The 19,193-nt window shown below is 37.9% G+C and overlaps 2 protein-coding genes across 3 annotated transcripts in view; both read left to right on the top strand.

Moving 5' to 3' along the window:
• The window catches only part of LOC6642713 (laminin subunit alpha-1), a 94,007-nt gene extending 83,000 nt beyond the window's left edge, over positions 1–11,007 (top strand). The window contains exons 5-16 of one of the 2 annotated variants that reach the window (XM_047010494.1): positions 1,801–3,160; positions 3,225–3,480; positions 3,542–3,938; positions 4,002–5,692; positions 5,760–6,518; positions 6,575–6,857; positions 6,930–7,080; positions 7,139–7,796; positions 9,482–10,100; positions 10,158–10,291; positions 10,352–10,580; positions 10,645–11,007. In XM_047010494.1, coding sequence (XP_046866450.1) covers positions 1,801–3,160; positions 3,225–3,480; positions 3,542–3,938; positions 4,002–5,692; positions 5,760–6,518; positions 6,575–6,857; positions 6,930–7,080; positions 7,139–7,796; positions 9,482–10,100; positions 10,158–10,291; positions 10,352–10,580; positions 10,645–10,799 — 6,692 coding nt within the window. In that variant the 3' untranslated portion in view covers positions 10,800–11,007. Of the gene's footprint in view, positions 1–1,800; positions 3,161–3,224; positions 3,481–3,541; positions 3,939–4,001; positions 5,693–5,759; positions 6,519–6,574; positions 6,858–6,929; positions 7,081–7,138; positions 7,797–8,692; positions 9,104–9,481; positions 10,101–10,157; positions 10,292–10,351; positions 10,581–10,644 lie in introns of those variants that run through there. The other variant, XM_047010495.1, reaches the window with a different exon arrangement.
• A 1,526-nt stretch (positions 11,008–12,533) lies between these two features.
• On the top strand, positions 12,534–17,885 carry LOC6642712. Its single transcript, XM_023175827.2, has 8 exons — positions 12,534–12,832; positions 12,900–13,273; positions 13,335–15,992; positions 16,057–16,649; positions 16,712–16,866; positions 16,930–17,140; positions 17,198–17,305; positions 17,367–17,885. Exons 1-8 carry the CDS (start codon positions 12,577–12,579, stop codon positions 17,752–17,754), a joined length of 4,743 nt encoding a protein of 1,580 aa, XP_023031595.1. The 5' UTR covers positions 12,534–12,576; the 3' UTR covers positions 17,755–17,885.
• The last annotated feature ends 1,308 nt before the right edge of the window (positions 17,886–19,193 follow it).

Raw genomic sequence — 19,193 nt, 5'->3', positions numbered from 1 at the left:
TGGTTACTCTATAAATTTGGAAAGTCATATGGGAAATGAAGCTGAAAAGAAAACATCTTCAAAACTTTTGCGTATAAGGCCAAGGTAAACAATTATATTTTAAACAACCAATTTACTTGAATGAAATATAAATCCGTTTGCCATCACCTTACAAAAACTGATTCAAACATAATGCAAAATAATATTTGGTTTTGAAAATCAAAACGGTTCTTGTCTTTACATTTTCGTTTTTAAATTTTATTTAGTTATATTCATTAAAACTTATTGTGAAATGAGAAAAACTTTTACCAAATAATAGATCTGCAAGACAACGAGATGTAAGACAGGATCTAAAAATATAAAATTACTATAATCGTGTTTCCCATTAGAGTTTTTTTTGTTTAAAAAATTAAATAATTATTAATTATAATTTATTTTGCTTGGGTATCATCTACAAATTCCGAATATGCAGTTTTTATTAGCTTTTGTTTACTTTAAAAATTTCTTTATGTCTTCAATAACAATTTAGAAAATTTTATCATAAAGTGAAATTAAATTTATTTAAATAAGAAAATATTAAAAAATATTTAAAACCTATCAAAGCATTGCGTTTGGTTTGGAGTTTAAACAGCAATTTTTAATTCTCAAATTGTTGCAAAATGTATTTCAAAAGCGCTTTACTTATGTATAAATCATATTTTGTATGTTAGAATTATGAGAAAAACTAAGCAAGGGCTAAAAGACTGACTTAATTTTAAACATTTACTAATGGGTTTGAGTTTAAAATTTCATTAATGAAAATTAAAAAAAAAAACAAAATGCTTTGCAAATACTTAAAATCAAGATCTTAACTCTAAAAAATGTTTATACAAAAAAACACAATTAATTTTTAACATAATGTCAATGAAAAAAGACTTCGATTTCGAAAGTTCTTAGTATGAACGAAGGGATCTTTGTCCTTAAAAGATTCTTTTATTTCATTAAAGAATACTGAAAACAAAGGTTTTTATTTTGGTTTTGAATATTTTCCTGGAACTAATTGGGCATAACAAATCTGTTGCTGTTTGGTATACTTTAAGACTTATTGAAAAAGTATATAAATTTTGGTTTTCAATTAAATCTTGGATCGCCCGATTGCATTAAAATGCAATGCAATATATAATTGGCTTGTTTGTTAAGATTTTTATATTTTGTTTTTTTAAAGAGCAACACAATTTCTTCATGTCTCGTGCTAATTTCTTAGCTTATATTTTACGATTCAGTTGTTGGAGATCGCGCAATCAATTTGAAAATTTTTGCGTTGGTTTTACCGGATTTATGAATGAATTTATTTTTGGTATATGCCTTCACCGTCGCCGTCTCGTCAGTCACATATGTGTGTCTGAATGTGTATGTACTTTTGACTAGGCAGGCAGACTTGTCTGGCTTGTTGCCTACCTCCTCCTCCTCCTCCTGCTCCTCCCACAGTTTTGACTCTGTGTATGGTCCGTCGCGTCGTCGCATTTGTCGTTTGTCGCCCGAATAGGAAACTCTATGCAAATGTGGGCGAGATGGCTGCCTACGCTAGAGAAACCAACCCACAACAACTGCCTGAATGAAGTTGGAGCAGAGCAATTTACCTAGAGGTGACCGGCTACCCGCTGCTCATATGCACATGCATTCAATATGTGGCCCAGTAACCGTAGAAAAGAAAGCCAACATTTGATTAATTTGTCCTTGAGTGATGATGAAGAAGGGGCTGAAAGTTAGTTAGTTAGTGGGGAAATGAATCCCTTTCCATTTTGCCATCAATAATGTGAAATTATTTCTTTTTTCTTACAGATTGTCATTGCAGTCCCGTTGGCTCGTTATCATCGACCTGTGATAAACGCAGTGGTCAATGCGCCTGCTTCGAGAATGTCACTGGGAGAAGATGTGATAAATGCAAATCGGGTCATTGGAATCTTACACAAGGTGTTGGTTGTCTGGATTGTCAATGCGATGCTCACGGCTCACGAGGACACGAGTGCAACCCCTGGACAGGACAATGCGATTGCAAGATTGGTGTAGGAGGCCAGCATTGTAATGAATGCACCGAAGGTTTCTATGGCTTTGGCACGGAGGGTTGTCATCGCTGTGCGGCCTGCACGGCAGAAGGCCAAGTTTGTGATCCGCATAATGGTCGCTGCATTTGTCCGAAATTCACTCGCGGACTGGGCTGTGGCCAGTGTGTGCCTGGAACATGGGGCTGGCAATCGCGTTTGGGTTGTCGCGAGTGTGAATGCGATCACATTGGCTCCATTGGGCAATTCTGCTCGCCTGCAGATGGTCAGTGTGAGTGCCGTGAGGGATATGCTGGCAGAAGTTGTGACTCCTGTGCTGTGGGCTACTTTGGTTATCCAGAGTGTCGACGTTGTGGTTGCGATGCTGATGGTTCATTTATGCGTTCAGATGGCCTAATAGCTTGCGATTCGAATGGCCAGTGTCCTTGCAAAAGTTTGGTTGTGGGTCTCAAGTGTGACACTTGCATGCAGAGCACCTTTGGCTTGTCTGCCCTCAATCCAGAGGGTTGTACTCGCTGCTTCTGCTTTGGTCGTTCGGGAGACTGTGAGCAAAGTGATCTATCTTGGGGTCATATACGCATGGCGGAAGCAAGGAATCTGAGTGTCCATCAATTGCATGCCCAGCATGCGGCTGGCGGTGATTATGAGTACATTGTTGTGGTTCAAATGGAGGGTAGCATTTACCATCGCCAGGATGCCGAGATTCAACGCATGAATGACTTGAATTTGGTTCCCAAATCCACTGGCAATGTATCAATTGGAGCTTATGGACAATTCTATCAACCCTTGTATTTTCAATTGCCACCACAATTCTATGGAGATCGCACAAGTAGCTATGGTGGCTATCTATACTTTACCCTACTCACAGAGGGCGCTCATACACCGCTGGAGAGAAAGATTCTATCACAATATCCTTTGGTTCAGTTTCACTCCCACTCCAAGTTAGTTTTGGATTTCTACGAGTATGAGGCATTTGAATATTCTCTTAATGTCACCCATCGTGTGCCATTGCATGAATCCTATTGGAAATATCATCACAATAATCAGGCCGTGGACAGAAGTACCTTAATGGCAGCTCTTCAGAATGTAAAACATATTTTTCTGCGTGCGTTTGCCTTTGCCGAATTCGATCAAGTTGTGTAAGTTTTAAAAAGAGAAATCTATGGAGGAGTCCATGTATGTTAATCCGTTTATTATTTGCAGACTGCAGAATGTCCACATGGATGCGGCCATCTATGTTCAGGGCTCTACCAATCTAATTGCCAAGGGTGTGGAACGTTGCAAGTGTCCCAAACGTTTTGATGGTCTATCCTGTCAGGATCCGGGACGCTCTTTCTATCGTTGGCGCAATTCTAGTGATGTGGATAGTGTTTTCATTGAAGATCTCATTGGACGTGCAGCTCCTTGCCATTGCAATGGTCGGAGCAGTGATTGTGATCGTGAAACTGGCGTTTGTTTGGTAAGTAAAGGAGGAAACCTTTGAAACTAAGAAGTACAATATTTACATTTACCTTTTGCAGCACTGCCGCCAAAACAGCGGAGGAAGTCATTGTCAGCATTGTGCTGATGGCTTCTATGGTGATCCGAATTCCCCGCATGGTTGTCAACCGTGTCCTTGTCCAGAAACCAATAGAAATTTCGCGCGTGGCTGTAATGTATGGGAAGGGGAAGTGAGTTGTGTATGTAAGCCAGGTTATACGGGACGATTATGCGAACGTTGTCAAGTGCGTTACTTTGGCAATCCCATGATGTATCCGAATAGCTCCTGCCAGGCCTGTCAATGTAATTCCGATGGCATTCGTGCGGAGGGTTGCGATGCAGAGACCGGACAGTGTTATTGCCGTGAAGGTGTCACCGGCTTAAAGTGCAACAAATGTCTGGCCGAGCGACATCATCTCGTAGAGACCGGCTGTAGAGGTAAGGAAAGATATTCCATTATTTAGCAGGGACTTGAAAACATTCTCAATTCTTCTTTAACAGTTTGCGACAATTGTACGCTCTTGCTAATGGATTATGTGGAGCTTATAGGGCATAAACTACGTCGTGGTCTTCACAATATGGATCTAACTGGCATACCAGCTCCATATATGAAACTCACCGAATATGAAGTAGCCTATGACAATTGGCAAGGACGTCATCAGGATTTCACACAAGCTAAGCAGCTTATTTTAAGCTACGACACGGCAGGAATCTCGAAACTCGATGCTCATGCAGAAAATGCTAAATTTCAGTCTCGCAAAGCTTTGACCACCATAGGTAAACGTCAACATGCTTTGGGCTCAATGCTCTCCGATTCTCGGGTTCAGCAACAAAGTGTAAGCCAAATACGTTCTGGGATTTTCCATACACTACACGATCTAAAGAACTATGGCCAGGGTGAGCAACATTTGAGTTTGCCAACTGCTTTGAAGCAAGCTCGCTTTTATCTAGAGGCCGTTCAAATGCACGACCATCAAGTTTGGAATATACGTAATACCAGCAATTGTGCCTGGATGCATTTCTATGCCACTGGCAATGCCTCAGATGCTGCCTTCGATGAGCAAGGACGTCTAGAGATGCTCTGGCGAGATCTTAATCAGACCAATTATCGTGTCTCCGATATGAGAATCCAAATTGATCGCACCCAGGAGGTGGAAAATGAAGCCGAGGACATACTGGAACATATCAAGAATTTAAGTGTTCATGTCAGAGAATCTCATGAAGAGCTTCGAGATTTGGGCCAGAGCATAGATCAGCATTTGAATCAGACTTTTGCCGAACAGGGTGAAACTGCCGTGCAGACTATTTATCAACTTCACAAGCAGCTCAATCAAGATCTTAATCAATTGGATGGCTCAACGGCACTTCTGAACTCCACGCTTGTCCATCAGGCTGAACAACAGCGCGAAGTGCGCCGCCATTGGCTCCCCAAAGCGGAGAAACATGCCGATCATTTGCTAGAGCGCTCCAATGAATATGCCCGACAATTTCAGCCAACAAGAAATGCAGCACGCATCGCCATGTTGGCGAGCTCAGCTCACACGAACATCTCGAAGGCCATCAATGATGCACGTTTAGCCTCTTTTCAGGCCAAAGAGCGTGTCCATGAGGCTCAGCGTACACTTTATCCCACAGATGGCAATTCCATGATCGATCGAGCCAGACATTCTCTACATCGTTCACAGCAATTGCAACAGGAGGCCATCAAGCAAATGCACAAGTCGAATGTCCTTAAGCAAAAGGTTCAGCGACAGGGACAACAAGTTGAGGGCATTAAGACCACCATCATTGAGACAGGACAACGGAACAATAATATTTCCAGTCAACTTCAAACTCTGACCAATGCGGCCACTGCGCATCGCCATGCCAAAGAGAGTCTAGACTCGGCCCACCGAACCGGTGAACAGATGCGTGCAGAGTTGCGTAAGGTCAAGGAACTGCAGCATTCTTTACACCATATGAGGAAATCATTTGCCATGCTAGAACCCGATTGGGAAATCAAACTAGGCATGGCCGAAGAGAATATTTCCCTAACCAAAACTAATCTGCGTCTGGCCAATGTTTCCCTTAGCTATATTGAACAACAGGCAGCCAGAGAGCAAGATGTCTTTGAGGTTTGGAATAACTCCATGGCCACGCAATTGCAACAATTGAGAGACTTGATAGCAAAGGCAAGACATGCGGCAGAGGCGGTAAGTTTCCAAATCAAAATAAATATAACTTGAGAATAGTATTTCAGCTTCTTCTTACCTTCTATAGATTGATGTCTCTCTGGAATCAGTGGGACCGAAATGCAGTCGTTTATATCTGCCAGCTTCGTATGGACTAACCACTTCCAATACTTTACATCTCAGCTTTGCCCTCTCCAATCACATAGAGAGCTCTCCATTGATCCATGTGGCAGGCACCGAGGGACGTCATATTACCCTAGAGCTCTACAAAAGACGAGTGCGTCTTGTTTGGAATTTGGGTGGCACAACAGAGACAATAACACATCCTTTAGTGGTACAGACAAGGGATCCCAAATTCGATGATGCCTGGTATCATGTGGAGGCGAATAGAACTCTTAATCTTGGCTCACTGCTAGTGCGAAGAATGAATAATTTTGGTGAATTAACTCCAGAGAATCCAGTGATTACCACTGGGTCAACAGACGCAGAGCACACACGTTTCTATCAGTCGCGCACTGAACGAATCTCTCTGGGTGGCTTTGGTTCATCGAAGGATCTACAACAGATGACCAAGGGTCTCAATGTCGTCGTTCATCAGGTGGTGGTAGATAACAAGCCATTGGGTTTGTGGAATTTTGTTGGCACTGAAGGACGGTGTGGCGGTGCCATGATTGGAGCCAGAGAATCAACAGCTTCATCTGAGGCACGTCATTTTAATGGCCTGGGCTATGCCCAGCTTCAAAAGATGCGTCCACGTCCATATCGCAAGAATGTGTTCTCCTTGCAGATGACTTTCCGTACACTCGATGAGAATGCTTTACTCTTCTTAGCGGTTGATGACAAAAATGTAAGTTTTTATTGTAAATTATCGTAGATGAAATTAAAGTTATCTTTCTTTCTTAGAACCGCTCGGTGTCGGTAACCTTAAGTCGAGGCCGCATTATGTTCCGCATTGACTATGGCGATGAATCCAAGTTGGAGATAAATACCACCAAAAAGTATAATGTAGGACAATGGATAAAGATCGAAGCGGCCAGAGAGTTCTCGGCCAAACGAAGCACAGAGAATGGCATTTTGCGTGTGAATAACGATCGACCCATATCGGGGGCACCCACTTTGCCCATTAATGGTCATATGTTGCCGGATCTATCAAAGGCAGTGTATTACTTGGGTGGAGTGCCACCAGGTGAGTGTTTCAATAGTCTCTAAAAAAAACAGATTTAAAAATCTGTCGCTTCATTCTTTAATGAACTTACAGGCTTCACGTCAGGCACAACTAAAGCTCCTGGAGCAGATAATCCCTTCCTCGGTTGCATGAAGGATGTCCAAGTTAATGGTGAAACTTATGACCCACTTGAGAGCTCCATTTACTTTGGTGTAGAATCCTCGTGCAAGGAAATGATTACAAAGTAAGTATATCCCAAACACTGAATAAAGAGAGTTAAACATCCTTTATTTTCCACTTAGGGCTGGCTTCTCAGGCAATGGTTATTTAGAGTTGCCCTCGCAATCCCTCCGAAAACGAGCCAACACTGGCTTAGTCTTCCGCACTTTACAACCCGATTGCCTATTACTCTTGTCTGCTTATCCACCTGAAGTTCTTGACGACTACGATTCCAAGGACATCAAGGGCAACTATTCCATGAGCCTGATTGATGGACAATTGCAAATTTGGATCAATTCCGGACGCAGTTTCCTCAAAATGTACTCGAATGGCAGTCAATTAAATGATGGAGAATTGCATGTTATACAGCTGATTAAAACTGGACGGAAATTAGAACTAATGATAGACGATGAACTGCAGGATACAAAGAGTTTGAGTGGCACACCAACAGTTATAAGCTTACCCCGAGAGGCTGGCGGTCTTTACATTGGCGGTGCACCACCATATGAGAGCTATAACCCACTGGCTCCGACTTTTGTAAAACTCGAAGGAGCCATACGCGATGTTGTCTTTAATAATCGCACAGTAAACTTTAATGATGCCATAACTTTTGCCAATGTTCAGATAGGACGTAACGGACCAGTGATGGGAAACCTTAAGAGTGGCCTTTATGATGTTCTTCTTAAGACAGAGCCAATGATTGGCAAGAGCTTCACAGCCTCACCCGAAGGATGTAAGCGGGTAAGTTATTGAAAAGATCATATTATGCTCTTCGTTTTTGGTGGATTTTGGATTGGTGTGGTTGAAAAGAGAAGAATGTTATCGAAAAGGGAAATCGATTTGCATACACTTGGAGAAAATTAGAAATCAAAACGAGGTTTGCTCAATTTAGAAACATATTATAAATGTTTCAAACTTTTATCGAATTTCATGAAATGTTTCTTTTCGAAAATTTTCTAAAACTTATCGAGCAATGTTAGAAATTTCGAATATTCTTTAATTTTTTTAAAATTAAGTTCAAATTAATTGTGACTTCAGACATCTGAAATAAAAGCATCCTAACTTATTTTCATGTTATATGAAATATAAACTTTAAATTTTCCAAATATAAATATCGTTTATTCTGCTTTTAAAAATCGGATGAAATTACATATATGTACATACTCAAACTGCATTAGTAGCAAATACTCAAATATTGTTAAAACAAGAAAGATATCCTTCAACGAATTTGATGAATAGAGCAATAGGTATACGACGTATCAGAGATACATCAAAGAAATATCGGCGTAATCGATAACGTTTTTTTTTTTATAATTTATATAAATCGATTGGCATTATCACTGTCTCAATTTAAACTTTAAACTTAATAAGAAATGATTGAAGGAATATCTATATCGAATATAGTTTTAAGGTTATTAAACAAATATATACCATTCGCTAATTATTAATCGATTATTGAAGTGGATCGTTAATGCTGTCGATCTCTACTTTCCTTGGAAGGTCAAAGCAGTTCCCATTTGATTTTCACTTTTCTCTAGTGCTATGCAAATCGATTGCATGTAAATAGCCAATTTGTCCTGCTTAACTTATTACGAAACCGAAAAAAAAAATGAAAATGTTTTTCTTTGTTCTTATAGGATTTTAGTTGCTAAGCAATTTACAAGAATAAAAAGCTTCAAGCGCTGCGCTGAATATGAAAGCTCTTTTGTATACTAATTTCGCCTAACCTAAGCTACTCTCTATGTGGTCTCTACATGTGGATTAATCAAATCAGTCAAACAATCAATCATCAAAACAAAGAAACCCCAAAAAATAAAATAAAAAATACATAACCTCAATATTTAACCAAGAATAAAACTTTATCACGATGATGGGGAATCATAATTTATCTTTAAGCCGCCATATAAACCTAGTCTATAAGTTGGTTACTGAATTATACATATACATTACACATACATACATACATTTAATCACACATTTTCTACACTTTTCAATTAGATATATAAACATGCCTTACGTATCCTGTAAATATATACATATTTTAAACATCAATCATTTTTTTATACCTAGTCATAAGATTTTAAAAAAAACAAGTCGATCAACTGATCAAAAAGTCATTTGCTTTTTGTTCATCTTATCACTCATCTTCATCCAACGCTTTGTGTACGTTTTTGCTTTCATAAATGTATCATACATAATATAATTAACTCAATTATTTTTTTCACACTTTCAATTGTTATTCATCAATAATAATAATAAAAAATATCATTTTAACCAATGCAAACGAATTTATTTTACTCGCAAAAAAAAATAAACCAAAATAAAAGCTCAGAACTAACACAAAGTCGTCGTGGGTGAGTTAAGTAACATTTATAACCATGAGCCAAGTTAAAACCGAAATTGATTCACAAACAATTCTCTTGCAGATTGGCAGCTATTCATATGAACCGAATGCCTTCAAATTTGGCGATGATTTGTATAGCTACTCCCAGTTAAAACTCCCCGAACGACATTTCTGGCAACGAAACTTCCATTTCACATTCGATTTTCGATCTTTCTATCCGAATGGTATGCTATATTTGTCACCTGGCAGCAAAGAGAAGCCCAAACACTATGTGGCTCTGTTGCTGAAAGATGGCCAATTGGTGCTCATAGTGCGGGGACGTCGTCGTGAGGAGCTGCAATTGACGGCCAAGCTAAATGACGGTGAATGGCATCATGTGACAATCAATTGCCATGAACGCAAGGTCACTATGTCTGTGGAGATTGGACGCACGGATCAGAAGACATCGGCCCAAATGAAGGTGCCCAAGAAAATTGGAGCCGCCCAGCTAATGTTTGTCGGTGGCCTGCCCCAGGCACCTGTCAAAGTGCCCGCTGAACTAGTCGCCCGTTTGGAGGCCTTCAAGGGTTGTATACGACGTGTGAGCATTAATAATATAACCCAGGATTTGGCACGTCCTGGCAAACATTCAAATGTGGGACAATGTTTTCCCACCGTCGAACGTGGCAGTTATTTCCCAGGCGATGCATATGCCATATTTAGTAAGTAATCACGTGGAGGTTTTCCATTCAAAACTAACTTTACTATATTTTTTGTAGAGAAAAACTTTCATGTGGGCAAATACTTGGATTTAGATATGGAGTTTCGCACATCGGAACTGGCTGGCATTCTATTAAGTGTTTCAGAGCCCAATGGCTTTCCAGCTTTATCTCTAGAGCTCAATAATGGAAATGTAAGTAACTATGTTGGCCATGACTTGTCAAGAAACTAATTTTTAAATCGCTTTATATAGATTGTTTTCTCATACGATATTGGCGATGGAATACCTTTGCGTGTGGAGTCGAGTTTGCCTGAGAAATATGCCCTGTGCAACAACAAATGGCACAATGTATCAGCTCTCTATGATGGCGAACAGTTAGTGCTACGTATTGACCAATTGCCAGCCACCATAAGTGCGGGTAATCTGCGTAGTGCAGGCAAAGTGCAAACTCGTTCACCTCTTTTCATTGGTGGCATATCAGGTGAGTTGTCCATACAACAATAGCTGGAATCATTAATCTCTTACATCTCATCTCTTCCACATAGACATAGCACCCAGTGGTTCATTGCTTACCCGTGAGAATTTCAAAGGTTGCATACGCAATGTTTCCATACGCAACGAGAGACGAGATTGGATCGATATGGATGATCTGCATAATGTTTTGCTCAGCGAGTGTCTCATCTCCAGTGAGGATAACTGAGAATTGAGAAAACGTTAAGAATGTTCCGACTATGATGCGCCACACACCAAAACTTTTTCCAAAATGTATTGTGATCGAATTTTATAATAATCAAATTTTGTACACTTAATTTTACACTGCCATACATAAGTTTAGTTTTTAGAGTATTTTGCAAAATTTTCTTAATTGCCAGTGACTGCATTTGAAATCGAATTTTATTTTCTTTTGGTTTATAATTTATTATCTTAATTATTTATCATGCAGTTTTTATTTATTTTTCGTTTCTTTCAAGAGGCTTTAAGTTTGTAATTTAATTTTTGTTTCTTAAACTATTTGATTTAAATGAATCTCCACTTATTCCTATGTGTACAGTGATTTAAGTAGAATTAGTATTTAAATTTTCATTTGTATATACTGACAACAACAAAAAACCACACAACGGCCATTTACTTTGTAATATTCATGTTATCATTAAGATTTAGTATTTTAATAAATGGATGGACTTACTATAAATTGTAAATTCGGAAATTAAACTTCTTTTTGAATTGGTTTCATTTATCAGATTAGATATATCATTTCAATGTACATAGATAATTCGAAAGCTTTCAACTTTTCAATACATATATGGATTTTAAATATATAGGAGATTTCTTAGAAGTGAATTACTGTCTTGTCTTAAAATATATATTTAAAATGTGAAAGCAAAAAAATTTTATAAAACGTATTTGAAAATTTGTTTTCGACCTTTTATGTGTTTAGAGGAAATGATCTTGGACTTTTTTTTAAACAAACTTTATCTACGCTTAATTTCATATCTCTCTCAGTTCTTCTCTTTAGTATTTGTATTTGTATTGTTTATCTTTTTTAAAAAGATATGAATTTGAAATTTTACCTGGTTGCAAAAACTATTCTGAAACATTGTAAATCAAATCCAAGAGCTGAGCAAAACTGAACTTGAACACAGATCGGGATATAAGATAGTATTTTCGCTTAACAAAATAACAAGCAGTGTCAAAATTAAACTGCCCTTTTTGTTTTTCGTAAAATGTTTAATTCAAGAGTCTTAAAATGAATGGATTGATGATCTATCTATGTGTACGTAGATTGTAGCGATTCCCTCTTCAAGTTCCAGCATTTATCAGGCATCATTCTAATATCTTCATTAGCCATCTTCCTTTTCCTTGTCGTTTTGGCATCAAAATTAGATGTATTATACTTAACTCCCAAAAAACAGTTTAAAAAATGTATACGTTCATATTGCACTCTATATTTCCTTTACAAGCATGGACATATCTTAATGGCTAATCTTTAAGAAATAAAAACAGAGTAATTTCTTTCCCAAAGATGGATATTTTACCTCTTGAACTGCACATATGGAAATGTTTTATTCTATGTATATTTTAATACATATAAGTACTTAAGAGGTTTGTAAAAAATCCGACCCTAGCTGACCAATGATGAGCTGAGGGCTTTAGCTCTACAATCAAAATAAGTATAAAGATCTGAAGATGAATATTTTGACCTATTTGCACTTTCTAGACCCAATGAATTCTTAATTTAGTTTTTGAAGAATTTGCAAGTTATTCTTATGAGAGTTATACTTATGCCAAAATTTTGGGCCTTTGGGGAAGAGTAAACTCTCAACTCATTCCATAGATATCTTTCCGAAAGGACTTTTGCTTTGCCTTTACTTCTCTGTATATATTATTACCAGAAGAATTTAATGTCATTTAAGTAGTTTTTGTTTTTCATTTGTATACATATATATTCAAGTCCTTACATAACTAAAAAACTTAAAATGAGTTTCATTCAAAAGACGGACCGCAGCTCCCGCCGTATTAGACGCTCCCATCGAGAATCCATTGGCACCTCGTATCACGTATATTGCATCAACTTCTATGATAGTGGGCTAACTGCAGTCTGCAATGAGTTCATACATCGAATTAAACTTGGTATGCGTCGATCCCTGTTTGTGATTGATTTGCCGAGTGAAATACAATCTGCCGAGGCCCACAATGAGAAAACTTTGCGCTTGTCCAAGACTAAGAAATTAGGTAGGTTTTCTCATAATAATCATTTTACGCAAAGTTTACTATGTGAAAATATTTTTTCGAATGCTAGTGGAATTGAAGACAACGGATCCTTTTACCATAACAAAGCAACGTATTCAAGAATGCCTTGCAGAATACGATCAAGTGACTGCAAAAATCGAAGCCGAGAATAATTTCAATCTCTACCAGTATTGGCTGAAGAATATTCCAGCCGATTTGAAGAATCGGCTTAGTGAGATGACTAAGAGAAAAACCAAAACTAGTGGCACAGAGACCAAACGTGGTGGAGGCAGTATAACTGGGGGTCGAGTGTCCAAAACAGCCAGGAGACAGCTAGGAAAGGAAAATGCAGATGCAATGCCCATGGCAAAGATTGAATGTATGAGCATGACGGCCAAAGAGCATAATAAAGTTGGCAAAGGAGAGCCTTTGGCTAGAAAATTGGTAAATAGTTAAGGGATGGAAATGGGTTCATCTAATTTATGAGGTTTCACTTTGCTTGCAGTATATTAAAGACCATCCTGCATCGTCAAAATTAATCATTATGATTGTTGGAAATTTCGACAATGAATTCTATACAGAACTACTCAGAGATAATCAGCCATTACGCGGCATTGTACACTTTCTGCCAGAAGAGAGTGCCTATGACCTGCTAGTGCCACGACCACGTCGGGAGAAGGCCTTAAAGGAGACAATTGAGAAAATCCAACATGATATACACTCTCTACGCAAGAGAACGGCGACCAAACCTGTGGGTATATTTCAACAGCAATTACCACAAATGTCCATGTGCCTGGCCACTAAATACTCGAATGAGATCTTTGATCAATTGAGTTGGTATATCTATGATGTGGAAACATTGCGTCAACAATATTTGGACTATTATGTCGCACCCTACGAAGAGATCGATGTGAGAATGGATCCATCTGAGAATATACAAGATACTTTTCATATGGTCGAATCGTTGAGTATCCAGGGACATTATCTAAAAGCCCAAATGCCAGCATCATGTGCAGATGATGGCACAGTTTATTTGTATTTGGAGTCCCTGATGAGTACTTTCGGTAATCCCCGTGAATTACTATCTGAAGTGGAGGTCTTACTGCTAGCCAATCCATCGCCAGCAATACAGGTGAAAATTCTCGATAAGATTAAAGTATATGCGAATGCATTCAAGAGCATTGTCAAATTAGTGAAGAACGAACGTTTATTTGTGGAACATTCCAATACCCTGCTCACCAGTATTGTCTCCTATATGAATCAGTCTTTTATGAAGAATATATATCACGCTTGCTTGGAATACAATCTATTGCGACGTTACTTTAATACAGGCTATATAATCGATAGTTTGCCATATAAACCATATAATAATGATATAGATCCCAGTAAGTTACCCAAGTATGCGAAACTTTATTTAACCGACGATTCCGTTAGTCAACGTATTATTGAGCTAGTTAATGAGTATGAAGATTTTACCGTTAGGGAGATTTATCCATCGGTGAAGCTATATACGTTTCGCAGAGCTTTGAATGAGGTTATTGAGAATCAGAAGCAACATTATATACCCACACGGCTTTGCTTTCGTGACTTTACGCTCTTCGAAATGGAGCAATTTTTGCAGGAGTTGGTCACCCCCAAAATGTTCGCAGAGAACCTCGATGAGAGATCTGAGACGCTTGATCTCATGAGTGTGGCAACAATAGCCGGCAATGTGGATCATGAGCCCATGCAATATCGTCTCAAAGATGGCCAAAATATAAGCATAGATCCCAGTGTCTTTATACGACCCCAGTCACTGAAGGCCCAAAAGATGGCCCAACTGCAAAAGGAGCAAAAGGAACAAAAGGACCAGAAGGAGCCAGAGCCACAGCAGCCCAGGGGTAAACCGAATCGTAAAAACCAAACGACTGATAGTGAAATAAGACTACAGCAAAAGCAATCGAAGGTTAGCCTGGTGGTAAATGATTCTGCGACTCGTAGCGTGGGCAAGGAAGAGACAAAACGACACAGCTACATTGGTCTGGGACCTGATCATCCCATGTTAAAGGGCTATAATCTAGATGACACACGCCAGACCATCAAAGCAAAGACCTCAAAGTTTTTCTTTCACGAGGGCTGCATAAGCTTGTACGAGGAGAAATGGAATTTCCGTCAGATGAACAAATGTCTCTCGTTTCAGCTGAACAAACAGACAGTTCATTTCAAAGACTCGCCTGACAGTGTGGGACGAACATCGGACAGTGTTCGCATAGAAACCCCATATGGCATTCATTTGCGTGTCTTGGCCAATGGCGGAGAGTGTTCTAAAGCAGTCCTAAACTATCCCAATGGACTGAGTGTCCAGTGTCATGACACTTACACGGAGCACATATGGTCCGTACCGGAGAGCGAATTGGATGAATCCCGTCGCATTTGTACTCCACATGGTTGCAATATAGTTTTCTATAGCAATGCGGATCTAACACTGATTATGCGCTATAATGGTGAGGTTTATTATCTCTATAATTATCTCGATGCCGATAATAATGAAGAGGTCGAGGAAAATAGCCTCGAAAATGTAAATGCCTGCTCCACATATAGTACTTATAGCAGCTACAAGCCTATCCCAACGGAAGTCAAGACAAAAAAACGTCGCATAGGGCGAACTGATCGAAATTCTGGTGGCACGGACTTAACTGGAATCGAAGCTCGTTCAACTCAGAGTATCACATCGAAGACAGCAGCAGCAGCGGCAGCAAGACGGGAACGGGAATCTAAAAGTCGAAAGGCTCAATCTCTCTTGAAGAGCATCGATTGTGAGCTAAAGTTTCTGAATTCCATGAAGGATATTTACAGTTTGTCCTATAGACATTTAAAAATTATCACATCGCTGGGCAGTGTTGTCCATCTGCAAGATGATGGCAAAATTTGGTGTGGCAAACCCTTTCAAAATGCCGAGTGGCATGATTATTGTGCCAATGAGAGCTATGCCATGCGAGATGATGGCCTTAAAATGATATGGACTGCAAGTGAAATGAGATGCTATCATAGCGATGGTTCTGTCATTAAAACACGCCTTGAGGAAGGCTGGGACAAGGGAGTTTTGTTTGATGAAATGGACCACGAAATCACTTCGAGTAGTTCCCATGTATCTGCTAAAACAAAATCTAGCCCATCGTCATCGGTGGGTCTCCAAAAAAAAAACACAAATACAACTTATTTTAAAGAGTTATTTGGTTTCTTTTCAGCGCATCATGTATATAAATGTAACGAATAAAATAGGCAGTAATACCAGCTTGGAAGTGGAACAAGCCCAAAAACTTAACCTTAATGTGACAACTTCGAATAGTTTTCAAAAAGTAAGTCCATATGTAAGTGAAGATGTTGAAACCGAAGCAGATATAGATAGAGATGCAGCCTATATTACGTATATGCCGAATAATTATGACATGCAACATCACATCTATGCCGGAATACAATTCATATTTACACACATTAGTGACAACAATTTGAAGGTTGAGACAACAGTCAATATTCCCGATAATCTTCAATTAAGGATATATAAGGAACCCGTAGCAGAGAAAACAATTGATGGAGTTCTATTAAACTGCCCAGAGCCCGAACCTTTCTCCTCCGAAGCCGATGCCGATGAATGGGTGAAACCTAAAAAACACAGTGCCCAAAGTCGTAGAATAAAAATGGAAACATCCGAGAATCTCACAGAGATGACTGTCTATCAAATTGATGGTAATAACATGAAGTTAAAAATCAATAAGGATTGTGCTTTAATCAATACTGTGTTGCGTAAATTTGGCTGCGATGCAAATACGATTCTAGTAAAGTAAGAAAACCAACCAACTCTTTTAACCAACTAGCTAAAACTTCTTCTTTTTTCATATGCAGCGACTCAATAGAATTGAAGTTGAACTTTTCTCAAAGTCTTTCAAATGCTTTTCGCAATTGGGTTGAGGAATTAAATAGTTTTATTAACTGTTTTTGTCCCAAATGGCAGACAGTGCATTTCCTAGAAGCCACTGGCATTGATTGCCATAAGAAAGGTAAGTAATGAGCATTCCTCGAAAAAAAAGTAACTACTCAATTGAAAAATCTCATTATAATAGGTTTCGAATTAATGAAATCGATTCCCTCCTTGGGTAAATATAACTTTTGTGCTGGCAATTATTTTATTGATGTCGAAGAACTTGAAACGGTGCATAATCGTTTGAGAAATAATTTTGACTGGTATGACAAGGATATGTTGAAATTTCCACGTTTTCCACTCTATAAAAAGACCCCAAATGTTGTCAATTTTCCCATGGTCTTAAGCACAAAGTAAACAATTTTCTCATCCATTAGGTAGAGTGTGAAACTTAATTTTCTATATTTTAGAATCTATGTAGAAGTACCCAAGCAATTGGCTAATGTAGAGCGTATACACAAATTTATAGAACCCTTTGATAAGATCAAGTTTCGTAAACTGAAATATCGTTTTAATGAGTGAGTCCTTGTATCCTTCTTTAATTCAATAACTTCTCCTAATCTGTTTTCTTCTTTTAAGGGCCGTACTATTTCATATATATCCACGTCTGCGGCTTCTGGTTCAACAGGAGATCAGTAAACGAAGTTGGCGTAGTCATCATCTGGAGCAGAGTCGTCGTCGTTTTCTGGAACAGCAGCGTCTTAGTCTATATATGGCCATGTTGAAGCATAAAGTCTATCCAAATTATTTTCAATTCAAAGATCACTATCATTATCATGTGCGTAATATTGACTTTTTCGAGTTTATGGCATCGAAATGCAGCGAAAAAGCCAATCCTGACCAATACAAAGAATCAAAGAAATCTGAAGAAGAGGAGGATACATTTAGCGAACATTCAACTGTTTTGAAATTCAAGAAAAACAAAAAGTGCTATTGTCCCAAGTATATAAAGTCCATGAAGAAATAATCGACTTTTCAGAAAGGTGATTTCGCCTTGCAGTTTTTACAGGATTTGAATCCTTATGACAACAATACTAACCTAACTACAATGATAAGATTCATCTGTTAGCAAACACTCAAAATAAATTTATCCTGGTGAGAAAATGTGTTGGTTTGTTTGAATATAGGGATACTAATCAGGATATAAAGAAAGATATTTAAAAATGGTATTCTGACCTATAAAAATCCTGATTGCAGGTCACTTTTCAATACAAAAAGACTCATTATTTAAAGTAGTTGAGCCTAGAACAAACAAATAATGAATATTATCTTATGCGTAAATTAGTTAATTGTACCAAACTAACTAAATTAATCTCTTACAAGTGTAAAACTAAATTTAATTGGTTGTAAATTTTTTTTTTTTGTTTTAATATTTTAGTTTCAAACCTTTTCAGTAAGTTCGCTTGCCTAGTTTAGTTTCACACCTTTCTGGTGACTCACATAAATGGGGCGAATTGAAGTTTGAAAATTATACAACTCCAGGGTTGTTGACTTTGCTAGTAATTAGCTAAAAAATTAAAAGACCCGCGCTGTGAAAAAATAGCTAGAATATTTAAATTTTATGATTCTAACCGTTTAAAACAATTCTTTTAAAACAGTTCAATTAGGGTTAATAGGGAAGGATTGTAGATTAACGAAGTTTTCCGTACCGCAGAACGTCTTAATTCCCCTATATGTATTGCCTTATTTTAGTTGTTAGGAATATGTTTTTAACCCCTTTCTAAAACTTTAGTCTTATATTTACGTAGGTTTTTTTTTAATTTCAATTTTTTTAAATTTATTTTCAAATTTAACCTTTTCTCAATTTAAGTTGTTTCTTTCGCATTTGACTATAAATGCGATGTTGGAAATGTATGTCTGTGTTGTCCTAAACATTGAATAATGTTAAATAAAATTAATGAGTATATTTTTCACGAAAAGGCTCCCCTGAAAATTCCAAGGGTTTGTGACACGAGATGGTTATCCATTAAAGTGGCAGTTACAAGAATTTTGAATCAGTGGCATGACCTGAAAACCCATTTTGGAATAGCTGCTCTGGAGGAAAAATGCAAAAGAGCTCAAATTTTGTATGAATCGTTTTGTGACAACAAAATTCATTTGTACTTGATAAAAAGTAACAAAAAGTAAATACAAAAAGTAAATATATATACATATATTTTTAATTTAGAAATTAATTTATCTAAAATATTAGGTATGGACTGCACCGACAAAACAAATGATGTTTTGATAAACAACTACCACCCAGCTGTCTAACTTCAATTGAACAGAGAAATATTATCCGAGCGATAAGGAAAATATTGACAATACAGTATTTTTAGATAATACATTCATTCTTGAATAAGAAAACAATATATAAAAATCAGTTTTTTTTTTGTCTTGAGTCGATTTAGCTAATTTGGCCGAACA

Source organism: Drosophila willistoni (assembly GCF_018902025.1).
Source record: "Drosophila willistoni isolate 14030-0811.24 chromosome 2R unlocalized genomic scaffold, UCI_dwil_1.1 Seg167, whole genome shotgun sequence".
NCBI lineage: Eukaryota > Metazoa > Arthropoda > Insecta > Diptera > Drosophilidae > Drosophila > Drosophila willistoni.
The sequence above is the reverse complement of the archived record's forward strand: the minus strand, read 5'-3'. Positions and strand labels throughout refer to the sequence as shown.